The 13,261-nt window shown below is 36.6% G+C and overlaps 1 protein-coding gene across 1 annotated transcript in view; it reads right to left on the bottom strand.

Moving 5' to 3' along the window:
* The window catches only part of SCAPER (S-phase cyclin A associated protein in the ER), a gene marked incomplete at its 3' end in the record, with an annotated part of 494,945 nt that overhangs the window by 335,812 nt on the left and 145,872 nt on the right, over window positions 1-13,261 (bottom strand). The window contains exons 9-10 of the mRNA XM_082835986.1: window positions 8,924-9,186; window positions 5,882-6,115 (exon numbers count right to left, since the gene is read on the bottom strand). Coding sequence (XP_082692112.1) covers window positions 5,882-6,115; window positions 8,924-9,186 — 497 coding nt within the window. The remainder of the gene's footprint in view (window positions 1-5,881; window positions 6,116-8,923; window positions 9,187-13,261) is intronic.

The following is a 13,261-nucleotide window of genomic DNA, read 5'->3' as shown; positions in this document are numbered from 1 at the left end:
ACCTCGGAAAAAGAATGGAGGCAAAGATCGAGAAGATGCAAGAAATGTTTAACAAAGACCTAGAAGAATTAAAGAACAAACAAACAGAGATGAACAATACAATAACTGAAATGAAAACTACACTAGAAGGAATCAATAGCAGAATAACTGAGGCAGAAGAATGGATAAGTGACCTGGAAGACAGAATGGTGGAATTCACTGCTGTGGAAAAGAATAAAGAAAAAAAGAATGAAAAGAAATGAAGACAGCCTAAGAGACCTCTGAGACAACATTAAACGCAACAACACTCGCATTATAGGGGTCCCAGAAGGAGAAGAGAGAGTGAAAGGACCAGAGAAAATATTTGAAAAGATTATAGTCAAAAACTTCCCTAATGTAGGAAAGGAAATAGCGACCCAAGCCCAGGAAGCGAAGTGAGTCCCATGCAGGGTAAACCCAAGGAGAAACACGCCGAGACACATAGTAATCAAATTGGCAAAAATTAAAGACGAAGAAAAATTACTGAAAGCAGCAAGGGAAAAATGAAAAATAACATACAAGGGAACTCCCATAAGGCTAACAGCTGATTTCTCAGCAGAAACTCTACAAGACAGAAGGGAGTGGCATGATATACTTAAAGAGATGAAAGGGAAGAACTTACAACCAAGATTACTCTACCGGGTAAGGATCTCATTCAGATTCAATGGAGAAATCAAAAGCTTTACAGACAAGCAAAAAGTATGAGAATTCAGCACCACCAAACCAGCTCTACAACAAATGCTAAAGGAACTTTTCTAAGTGGGGAACACAACAGAAGAAAAGGATCTACAAAAACTAACACAAAACAATTAAGAAAATGGTCATGGGAACATACATATCAATAATTACCTTAAATGTGAATGGATTAAATGCTCCAACCAAAAGACACAGGCTTGCTGAATGGATACAAAAACAAGACCCATATATATGCAGTCTACAAGAGACCCACTTCTGACCTAGGGACAAATACAGACTGAAAGTGAAGGGATGGACAAAGATATTCCGTGCAAATGGAAATCAAGAGAAAGCTGGAGTAGCTCTGTTCATATCAGATACAACAGACTTTAAAATAAAGAATGTTACAAGAGACAAGGAAGGACACTACATAATAATCAAGAGATCAATCCAAGAAGAAGATATAACAATTATAATTATATATTCACCCAACATAGGAGCACCTCAATACATAAGGCAACTCCTAACAGCTATAAAAGAGGAAATCGACAGTAACACAATAATAGTGGGGGACTTTAACACCTCACTTACACCAATGGACAGATCATCCAAAAGGAAATAAATAAGGAAACAGAAGCTTTAAATGACACAATAGATGAGATAGATTTAATTGATATTTACAGGACATTTCATCCAAAAACAACACAATACACTTTCTTCTCAAGTGTGCACAGAACATTCTCCGGGATAGATCACATCTTGGGTCACAAATCAAGCCTCAGTAAATTTAAGAAAACTGAAATCATATCAAGCATCTTTTCTGACCACAACGCTATGAGACTAGAATGAATTACAGGGAAAAAAACGTAAAAAACACAAACACATGGAGGCTAAACAATACGTTACTAAACAACCAAGAAATCACTGGAGAAATCAAAGAGGAAATCAAAAAATCCCTAGAGACAAATGACAACGAAAACACGACGATCCAAAACTTATGGGATGCAGCAAAAGCAGTTCTAACAGGGAAGTTTATAGCTATACAAGCCTACCTCAAGAAACCAAAAAAATCTCAAGTAAACAATCTAAACTTACACCTAAAGGAACTAGAGAAACAATAACAAACAAAACCCAAAGTTAGCAGAAGGAAAGAAATCATAAATATCAGAGCAGAAATAAAGGAAATAGAAACAAAGAAAACAATAGCAAAGATCAATAAAACTAAAAGCTGGCTCTTTGAGAAGACAAAATTGATAAACCATTAGCCAGACTCATGAAGAAAAAGAGGGAGAGGACTCAAATGAATAAAATTAGAAATAAAAAAGAAGTTACAACAGACACTGTAGAAATACAAAGCATCCTAAGAGACTACTACAAGCAACTCTATGCCAATAAAATGCACAACTTGGAAGAAATGGACAAATTCCTAGAAAGGTATAACCTTCCATGACTGAACCAAGAAGAAACAAAAAATATGAACAGGCCAATCACAAGTAATAAAGTTGAAACTGTGATTAAAAATCTTCCAACAGGGCTTCCCTGGTGGCGCAGTGGTTGAGAGTCCACCTGCCGATGCAGGGGACACGGGTTCGTGCCCCAGTCCCGGAAGATTCCACATGCCGCGGAGCAGCAGGGCCCGTGAGCCATGGCCGCTAAGCCTGCGCGTCTGGAGCCCGTGCTCCACAACTGGAGAGAATGCAACAGTGAGAGGCCCGTGTACCGCAAAAAAAAAAAAAATCTTCCAACAAACGAAAGTCCAGAACCACATAACTTCAGAGCTGAATTCTATCAAACATTTAGAGAAGAGCTAACACCCACCCTTCTCAAACTCTTCCAAAAAACTGCAGAGAGAGGAACACTCCCAAACTCATTTAATGAGGCCACCATCACTCTGATGCCAAAATCAGAAAAAGATACTACAAAAAAAGAAAATTAAAGACCCATATCACTGATGAATATAGATGCAAAAATCCTCAACAAAATACTAGCAAACAGAATCCAACAATACATTGAAAGGATCATACACCATGACCAAGTGGGATTTATCCCTGGGATGCAAGGACTCTTCACTATATGCAAATCAATCAATGTGATACACCATATTAACAAACTGAAGAATAAAAACGATATGATCATCTCAATAGATGAAGAAAAGGCTTTTGACAAAATTCAACACCATTTATGATAAAAAGTCTCCAGAAAGTGGGCATAGAGGGAACCTACCTCAACATAATAAAGGCCATATATGACAAAGCCACAGCAAACATCATTCTCAATGGTGAAAAACTGAAAGCATTTCCTCTAAGATCAGGAATGAGACAAGGATGTTCATCTCACCACTATTATTCAACATACTTTTGGAAGTCCTAGCCACAGCAGTCAGAGAAGAAAAAGAAATAAAAGGAATACAAATTGGAAAAGAAGTTAAACTGTCACTGTTTGCAGATGACAGGATAATATACATAGAGAATCCTAAAACTGCCACCAGAAAACTACTAGAGCTAATCAACGAATTTGGTAAAGTTGCAGGGTACAAAATTAATGCACAGAAATCTCTTGCATTTCCTATACACTAATGATGAAAAATCTGAAAGAGAAATTACAGAAACACTCCCACTTACCACTGCAACAAAAAGAATAAAATACCTAGGAATAAACCTACCTAGGGAGACAAAAGACCTGTATGCAGAAAACTATAAGACACTGAAGAAAGAAATTAAATATGATACCAACAGATGGAGAGATATACAATGTTCTTGGATTGGAAGAATCAACATTGTGAAAATGACTATACTACCCAAAGCAATCTACATATTCAATGCAATACCTATCAAGTTACCAATGGCATTTTTTATGGAACTAGAACAAATCATCTTCAAGTTTGTACGGCGACACAAAAGACCCCGAATAGCCAAAGCAGTCTTGAGGGGAAAAAACGGAGCTGGAGGAATCAGACTCTCTGACTTCAGACTATACTACAAAGCTACAGTAATCAAGACAATATGGTACTGGCACAAAAACAGAAGTACAGATCAATGGAACAAGATAGAAAGCCCAGAGACAAACCCACGCACCTATGGTCAACTAATCTATGACAAAGGAGGCAAAGATATACAATGGAGAAAAGACAGTCTCTTCAATAAGTGGTGCTGGGAAAACTGGACAGCTACAGGTAAAAGAATGAAATTAGAACATTCTCTAACACCATATACAGAAATAAACTCAAAATGGATTCGAGACCTAAATGTAAGACCAGACACTATAAAATCTTAGAGGAAAACATAGGAAGAACACTCTTTGACATAAACCACAGCAAGATCTTTTTTGATCCACCTCCTAGAGTAACGGAAATAAAAACAAAAATAAACAAATCAGACCTAATAAAACTTCAAAGCTTTTGCACAGCAAAGGAAACCATAAACAAGACAAAAAGACAACCCTCAGAATGGGAGAAAATATTTGCAAATGAATCAACGGACAAAGGATTAATCTCCAAAATATATAGACAGCTCATGCAGCTCAATATTAAAGAAACAAACAACCCAATTCAAAAATGGGCAGAATACCTAAATAGACATTTCTCCAAAGAAGACATACAGATGGCCAAGAGGCACATGAAAAGCTGCTCAACATCACTAATTATTAGAGAAATGCAAATCAAAACTACAATGAGGTATCACCTCACACCAGTTAGAATGGGCATCATCAGAAAATCTACAAACAACAAATGCCAGAGAGGGTGTGGAGAAAAAGGAACCCTCTTGCACTGTTGGTGGGAATGTAAATTGATACAGCCACTATGGAGAACTAAAAATAGAATAGAACTAAAAATAGAATTACTGGGCATATACCCCAAGAAAACCATAATTCAAAAAGACACATGCACCCCAATGTTCATTGCAGCACTATTTACAATGGCAAGGTCATGGAAGCAACCTAAATGCCCATCGACAGATGAATGGATAAAGAGGTTGTGGTACATATATACAATGGAATATTACTCAGCCATAAAAAGGAACGAAATTGAGTCATTTGTTGAGACGCAGATGGACCTAGAGACTGTCATACAGAGTGAAGTAAGTCAGAAAGGGCTAAACAAATATCGTATATTAACGCATTTATGTGGAACATAGAAAAATGGTACAGATGAACCAGTTTGCAAGGCAGAAGTTGAGACACAGATGTAGAGAACAAACATATGGACACCAAGGGGGGAAATCCGCGGTGGGGTGCAGATGGTGGTGTGCTGAATTGGGCGACTGGGATTGACATGTTTACACTGATGTGTATAAAACTGATTACTAATAAGAACCTGCAGTATAAAGAAACAAACAAACAAACAAAACCTAATACTAAACTTTCTTTGGGTTATTTGTATGGAAATATGTTAATATAAATGTTTCAGACATTACGTGAAATTTCTAAAAATCTTACATGTTCTGGTATAATGTTATAAGTCATAATTCTAGTTATTACTTTAAAATGTATATCTCAGAAAAAACTAAATTTCCTTGTCAATTGCCAAAAAAAAGAACTAAATTTGAATTTTTTCTCAACAACTTTTTATATGTGCCTATTCCTTTTGAAAATTACTTTTTAAACAAACCCAACATGACCTAATCTGAATTATACTCAGGCCAAGTATCTTAATATTAAATGGGAAGGAGAAAGACATGAGCAGAATTAAATAGTCATCCAAAAACATAAACCTATAAGTAATTTTAAGTCAATGCATTTTTAAAGATTCTGCCATAGGGATGATAAATAAATTTCATCTTAAAGACCAACTCCAAGCAAATGATAGTAACTGTCTAAAGTACTCTGTTAAGAGAATTCTTAAAGCTAAGTTCATTAAGCACAATTTCCCATCTATCAGAGTGGTAGATGTGCATAGAAAACATTATTATGATAGTTTCTTAACATGTGATCAAATCACACACAAAGTGAATGATTTTGAGCAAGTTATTTAATTCTCACAGTCTCATTTCGTTCCTCTACAAAATAAGAAGAAACTTAACTATATCAAAAGTTTGCTATAAGAATAAAATGTTAAAATGAAATAACATATATAAAATGCTATGTTAAAAAGTGCTTGTAAAGTGTAGAGAAATATACATTACAATTTTTTATTATTGGGGTTTATGTCTCTTTAATATATTTACTCAGAATTCCGATAAGTTGTTCTTACCAAGTTAGCAGCACTCACATTTGAAATATCTGAAGGATCCATTTCACTTTCTATTCTTTCTTTCTCTTCTGAAAATTTGTCTTCAATTGCTTGCAAAGGTGTGTCAGCTTGCTGAGTAACTGAAACACACTCTATATCAATGTGAACGGCAGGTATTTCAGAAGTTTGCACAGAATTGTCTTCTAAGAAACTACTGCCAGAGTTCTTGACATCATCCAGTGTACTCACTGTGAACTAACAAAACATATTACAGATTGAATCAGAGATAATGGAAAATACTCACCAACTTATTTCACTCTAGAAAACCTGATTCTGCTTAACCTATCAACTGTAAAGCAGCAGTTGACTGACAGATGACTCAGTCATTTTTTGGTATGTTTCAAGTATAAGAAGAGAAACCATTAAGCAGCCACAAATTTTATTTGCACATCTACTATGTTTAGGACACCACATAGCACATAATACCAAATCTCAGATATAAAAGAGAAATACACCATAAAAAGTAGAGTATATGTCAGCATGCAGTTTCATTATGCAATTCATATTCTTTAGACTTCAATAGGCTCTCCATTCCCCTTTAGAAATATTTAACACATAACCAAGAGAAACGTAAAAACCATTTAAACAAATACAACTTATGCTGAAGTCAAATACATACCCATTTTTTAAAAACTTTCTAGTTTAGTGAATAGGAACAAGCCTTTATTTTCACTTTCTAACAGAGTACAGAAAGAATGGTGCCATGTTTTCCAGCTATACTCAGAGTAATGAACTCCAAGGAGAAGAACTAAAATCTAAAATAGTGAATTTAAAACTTACTCACATCACTACTTAAATAAACACTAGATAAACAGTGCAGTGGCCATAAAAACCCTAGTTTGATATAGTATTTATATAAACATTAAACTTGGCCAAGTCATATAAACTACTTTAAAAATCCTACTATTGGTTAGAACTTTAAAGTGTCCCAAAGTGTTCATTTTAGCATAAGCATTATTCAAATTGCATCACAATGTTTATACTGCTATCAACATTATCCATACATCAGTCACCATGGTTTATAATCTTCTCAGTAATATTTACATTAGCATTATTGATCTTCACAATATAGTCAACGCTGTTTATTAAAAAATCAATATCAACTTAAATAACAAAATCAAAGCTAAACTATAATGTTGAAAAATATATAAAAATGCTAATTCCATTTTCAGAATGACAGTGGAGAAAACAATTATTAATATTAGCTTGGCCACCACAAGCAGTGAACTTTTATACTGAAATAATTTAACAATAATTACTCAAAAGTTCTATGTATAGGCTATTTCTAAAACCTCAAAAAATCACGTAAGTTTATTCATTACACAAAATCAGCATAATTTTTATACTGTTAAATTTTATAGTTAAAATATAATACATGTACCAAGAATGCCAGATGTTAGTTAAGTGATATAGAAAGTGATTTCGTCATCAAATTTACCTACATTTAAAAGTTTCTTAAAGTTTCACCCAACAACTATGTACTGATTACTTCCTACGTATCTTTGACTCTGCTCCATATTGTGGGAAATTAAAAGGCAACATAAGATAATGCCCACAAGGAGCTTTCAATCTCATGTGGGCACAAAACATACATACATTAAAGAGTTATAAAACATCAGGAACAATGTAGGATTAAGAGCCATTATTATCATTAAGGAAAAAAACCATGGAAGTTGAGTACAGTTTCTAATAAAAATAAATATCCTACAAGTAAAAGGAGAGAATTTTAAAAGGTAGATACTATTCTGTACTGAGAAATATGACAACTATTTTACAACTTTTTTACTTAGTCCCTGTACCTTATCAAAGAATCTCTCTCATATTTCATTGGACATTTTACATAAAATTATACTAACTGAACATAAAATTTTTTTGTAAACAAGTATCTTTTAAAAATGCATTGCTGGGACTTCCCTGGCAGTCCAGTGGTTAAGACTCCATGCTTCCAACGCAGGGGGTGCAGGTTCAATCCCTGGTCTGGGAACTAAGATCCCACATGCCATACAGGGTGGCCAAAAAATAATAATAATAAAATAAAAATTTTTTTAAAGTCCTGTTTTTTAAAAAAAAATGCCTTGCTTAACCAAGTAAGTAAAATAAACTTCAAATGGACTGACAGAAGAGTACTGGGAATATTAACTTTAAAGAATTATTTAAATATAAATCACTCTATACTCGAATTGTAGGAAGTAAAAGTAGAGCAAGTGAAAAATTATTCTACTTTCATCACCATTTAAAATAACGCTACAAATGAAGCAGTAGGACACCATTTTAACCAGTAATCAAAGTTAACAAACTTGGGCAAATTGATATGATATGCCTTTAAATGTGAGGCTAAGAACAATCTCTTTATTTCTCTCAAAAATGTATAAGCTAAAGTGAATAATGAATAAACAAACTGAAGAACACTGTACAAAAAACCCACAATGTATACTTCAAAAATATTAATGTCATGAAAGACAAAGACAGGCTGAGTAACGGTCCCTGGTGAAAGACATTAAAGAAACAAAGACAAATACAATGTGTGACTCTAGATTGGATCATGCATCATGGAAAAACATTCTATGAAGAAATTATTGGGACAACTGGAAATTTTTGAATACAGACTATAAATTCGATAACCATATTATATAAATGTCAAATTCCCCGAATTTTATAATTATAGTGTGGTTATGTAAAAGAGTTTCTTTGTTCTTTAGAGATATATGCTATAGCATTTAAAGGTGAATGGTTAGGATATTTGCACATTACTCTCAAATGTTTAGCATACAATATGAGTGTGTGATATGTAAATAGAGAGAGAAAAAAATGTGGCAAAATGTTAATCTGTGAATCTACGAAAAGGGTACAGGAGAGTTCATTATTCTATTCTTGCAACTTTTCTGTAGATCTGAAATTTTTCACAATAAAAGTAAAAAATGAAGTAGAAAAATTAAGACATTCCAACATATGTATATATATCCTTTATAAAAAAGCAATAAAAGGATTTTCAGAATGTACTACCTGGGTTCTCTCTGCGAGAGGATGATCACATGAGTGTAATGAGTCTTTGAGCCGAGATTCTATAGTATTAGAAGGTCCACCTCCAACAAATTCACCTTTCTGAATACTTTTGTCAGGTAGAAGATGTACATTTTCTTTATCACTGTCATCCTTTGACCTTAATGCTTCTGTTGGTAATGAAACTTTTGGCACCACTGCTGTTGATCGTGAACGAACAGGCCTTCCTCTCTGAACAGTTTCCCATCCTTCAGCATCTTTCCGTTCTACGCAATTGAGGGAAGAAAATAAATCAAGATTTCTTTGATGATAAACATTTTCAAAACCCTACAAAATAACATTTTCCAATCTAATTCCCATTAAATATAACTAAAATATAAACATGACACTAATTACTATGCAAGGTGTATTGTGCACAAGTGTGTGTGTGTATTCTCTAGTTCCTACAACCACACTGTGGGGTAGGTATAATTATCCCTATCTTACAAATGATAAAACTGAGATTAAGACTGACCTAAGACCCTGGGACTTCCCTGGTGGTCCAGTGGTAAAGAATTCACCTTATAATGCAGGGGACACGGGTTCGATCCCTGGTCCCACATGCCAAGGGGCAACTAAGCCAGAGCACAACAACTACTGAGTTCACACCCCTCAACTAGAGAGCCTGCATGCCGCAAACTACAGAGCCCATGCACCCTGGAGTCTGTGTGCCACAACTAGAGAGAAACCCATGTGCCACAACGAAAGATCCCACATGCCTCAATGAAGATCCGGTGTGCCACAACTAAGGCCCAATGCAGCCAAAAATAAAATAAATAAATAAGAAATAAAACCTTAAAAAACAAAAAAGACTGACCTAAGGCCCCATAGTCAGAAAGTAATAACATTTATACTGTGTACACTATGTGCTAGAACTGTTCTAAGTGCCTTAGATGTAACTCTTTTAAATAAACCCTCTTAGAGGGTTCACAACAACCCTCTAAGATCAGTACTATCATTCCCATATTACCAGTGAGGAAACTGAGACAAAGAGAGGTTGAGTAATTTACCCAAGGTCACACACTTAGTAAAGGTAAAGCCAAGATGTAAGTCTAGGCAAATTGGTTCTGATGTCCATACCCAACGAATATGTAAAAACTACCTCCCCTTCTTTTAGAATCCAAACATAGGCCTTGCTCCAAAATCCACGTTCTTTTTCCCCTGTCTCAGTACTAACAGTATACACTGACTTAGGAAAAAAAGGTAAAAAACTATTTTAATGATCATAAGATTATAGTGTTAAATGAATGAACCCTCAATGATCTAGTCCAGTATTTCACCATACACATAAGAAAATGAGGGCCTGTGTCCAAAGTCACAGAGCAAACTAGCCTAAAATAAATAAGCTTCTACCAAAATGTTTCAAAATTTCACAACCTGAGATATATATGTATACAGTGATAGCCACAATTTTTAAAATTTTATAGGCTAATTGTAATCTATCAAAATTAGTATGAAGACTTCCAGTTCTGGCCAAGATGGAGTAGCCTCACCTTCATTTCCACGTCCTCCTACTTACAATTAAGAACTCTGGAAAAAAACATACAAAATAAGCACAGGATGATTTTAAAAGATAGAAAGTAGTAGGTGGACTGCCTAGTGACCCTGGGAATTGAAAAGCAGCACAGCAGTGAGTTCTGTTTTTGTTTATTGCTGACAGGATGCTATAAAAGCCTCCAATCCAGAAGGACCAACTGACACAGACAAAACAGGCAACAGCAAAACTTGTTTTGCCAAGCCAAAGAACAGAGAAAAGGATGGCCTAAGAAAACAGACAACCATTTTGGCAATATTCCTTCTATTCTAGCCAAACGTCAGTGGAAAACTTCCACCCCATAGTTTCAATAGGGGTAAGCAGAGAGCTGAACTTCCGTTGCCCACCTGGCAGAAGCAGATGGTGGTCCAATTCCCTCACCAAAACAATGTCAGCAAAGGTGAACAGTGAGCTGAGCTCTTACCTCCAGTTGGCATTAATAACACTAAACAAAGCAGTAGGAACCGTACTTACTCAGCACTCCACTTTCCCTCACACCTAGTGTCAGTGGGAGCTGAACTTCCACACCCACCAAGCAGCAGTGAGACTTAACGAGGTGGTGAAAGTCAGAACTGGTAGACACTGACCTAGTCAGCTAGCTGGGAGGGAATCCGGGAAAAAGTCTGGAACTGCCTAAGAGGCAAGAGACCATTGTTTCAGAGTGCACGAGGAGAAGGGATTCAGAGCACCGCCTAAACGAGCTCCAGAGATGGGCATGAGCCATGGCTATCAGCACGGACACCAGAGAAGGGCATGAAACACTAAGGCTGCTGCTGCAGCCACCAAGAAGCCTGTGTGCAAGCACAGGTCACTATCCACACCTCCCCTCAGGAGAGCCTGTGCAGCCCGCCACTGCCAGGGTCCCATGATACCGGGACAGCATACCCGGGAGAACACACGGCATGCCTCAGGCTGCTGCAACATCACAGTGGCCTCTGCTGCCGCAGGCTCAAGCTGCATACCATACACCTCCCTCTCCCCAGCCTGAGTGAGCCAGAGTCACCTAATCAGCTGCTACTTTAACCCCGTCCTGTCTGAGTGGAGAAGATGCCCTCAGGTGACCTACACGCAGAGGCGGGGCCAAATCCAAAGCTGAACCTCAGGAGCGGTGTGAACAAGAAGAGAAAGGGAAATTTCTCCCAGCAGCCTCAGGAGCTGCGCATTAAATCTCCACAATCAACTTGATGTACCCTGCACTTGTAGAATGCCTGAGTAGACAACAAATCATCCCAAAATTGAGGTGGCAGACTTTGGGAGAACTGTAGACTTGGGGTTTGCTTTCTGCAAATAATTTGTTTCTGGTTATATGTTTATCTTACTTTAGTATTTAGAGTTTATTAACATTAGTAGAATTCTTTATTGATTTGGTTGCTCCCTTACTTTTATATTTTTTTTTTTCCTTTTTTCGTGAGTGTGTACGTGTACGCTTCTTTGTATGATTTTTTCTGTATAGCTTTGCTTTTACCATTTGTCCTAGGGTTCGGTCTGTCTTTTTTTTTTTTTCTAAGTACATTTTTTAGTGCTGGTTACCATTGGTGGATTTGTTTTTCAGTTTGGTTGCTCTCTTCTTTCTGTCTTTTTATTTCTTTTATTACTTTTTAATACTTATTTTTCATTTTTGATTTTAATAACTTTTATTTTATTTTTTGTGTCTTTCTTTTTTTCTCCCTTTTCTTCTGTGTCGTGTGACTGACAGGGTCTTGGCACTCTGACCAGGTGTCAGGCCTGTGCCTCTGAGGTGGGACAGCCGAGTCCAGGACATTGGTCCACCAGAGACCTCCCGGCTCCACGTTATATCAAATGGCGAAAACAATCCCAGAGATCTCCATCTCAACTCTTAAACCCATCTCCACTCAAAGACCAGCAAGCTACAGTGTTTGACACCCTATGCCAAACGACTAGCAAGACAGGAACACAACCCCATGCATTAGCAGAGAGGCTGCCTCCAATCATGATAAGGTCACAGACACTCCAAAACACACCACAGGACGTGGTCCTGCACACCAGAAAGACAAGATCCAGCCTCATCCACCAGAAAACAGGCACCAGACCCCTCTACCAGGAAGCCTACACAACCCACTGGGGGCAGAAAACAAAAACAACAGGAACTATGCACTTCCACCCTGTTAAAAGGAGACCCCAAACACAGTAAGTTAAGCAAAGTGAGAAGACAGAGAATTACACAGCAGATGAAGGAGCAAGGTAAAAACACACCAGACCAAACAATTAAAGAGGAAATAGGCAGTCTACCTCAAAAAGAATTCAGAATAATGATAGCAAAGACAATCCAAAATCTTGGAAACAGAATGGAGAAAATACAAGAAAACTTTAACAAGGACCTAGAAGAACTGAAGACCAAATAAAAAATGATGAACAACACAATAAATGAAATTAAAAATTCTCTAGAAGGAATCAATAGCCAAAAAAATGAGGCAGAAGAATGGATAAGTACCCTGGAAGATAAAATAGTGGAAATAACAATCACACAGCAGAATAAGGAAAAAAGAATGAAAAGAATTGAGGACAGTCTCAGAGACCTCTGGGACAACATTAAATGCACCAACATTCGAATTATAGGGGTCCCAGAAGAAGAAGAGAAAAAGAAACGGACTGGGAACATATTTGAAGAGATTATACTTGAAAACTTCCCTAATATGGGAAAGGAAATAGTTAATCAAGTCCAGGAAGCACAGAGAGTCCCATACAGGATAAATACAAGAAGAAACATGCCAAGACACATATTAATCAAACTATCAAAAATTAAATAC

Source organism: Leucopleurus acutus, assembly GCF_964270905.1.
Source record: "Leucopleurus acutus genome assembly, chromosome: 1".
NCBI classification, from domain to species: Eukaryota; Metazoa; Chordata; class Mammalia; order Artiodactyla; family Delphinidae; genus Leucopleurus; species Leucopleurus acutus.
The sequence above is the reverse complement of the archived record's forward strand: the minus strand, read 5'-3'. Positions and strand labels throughout refer to the sequence as shown.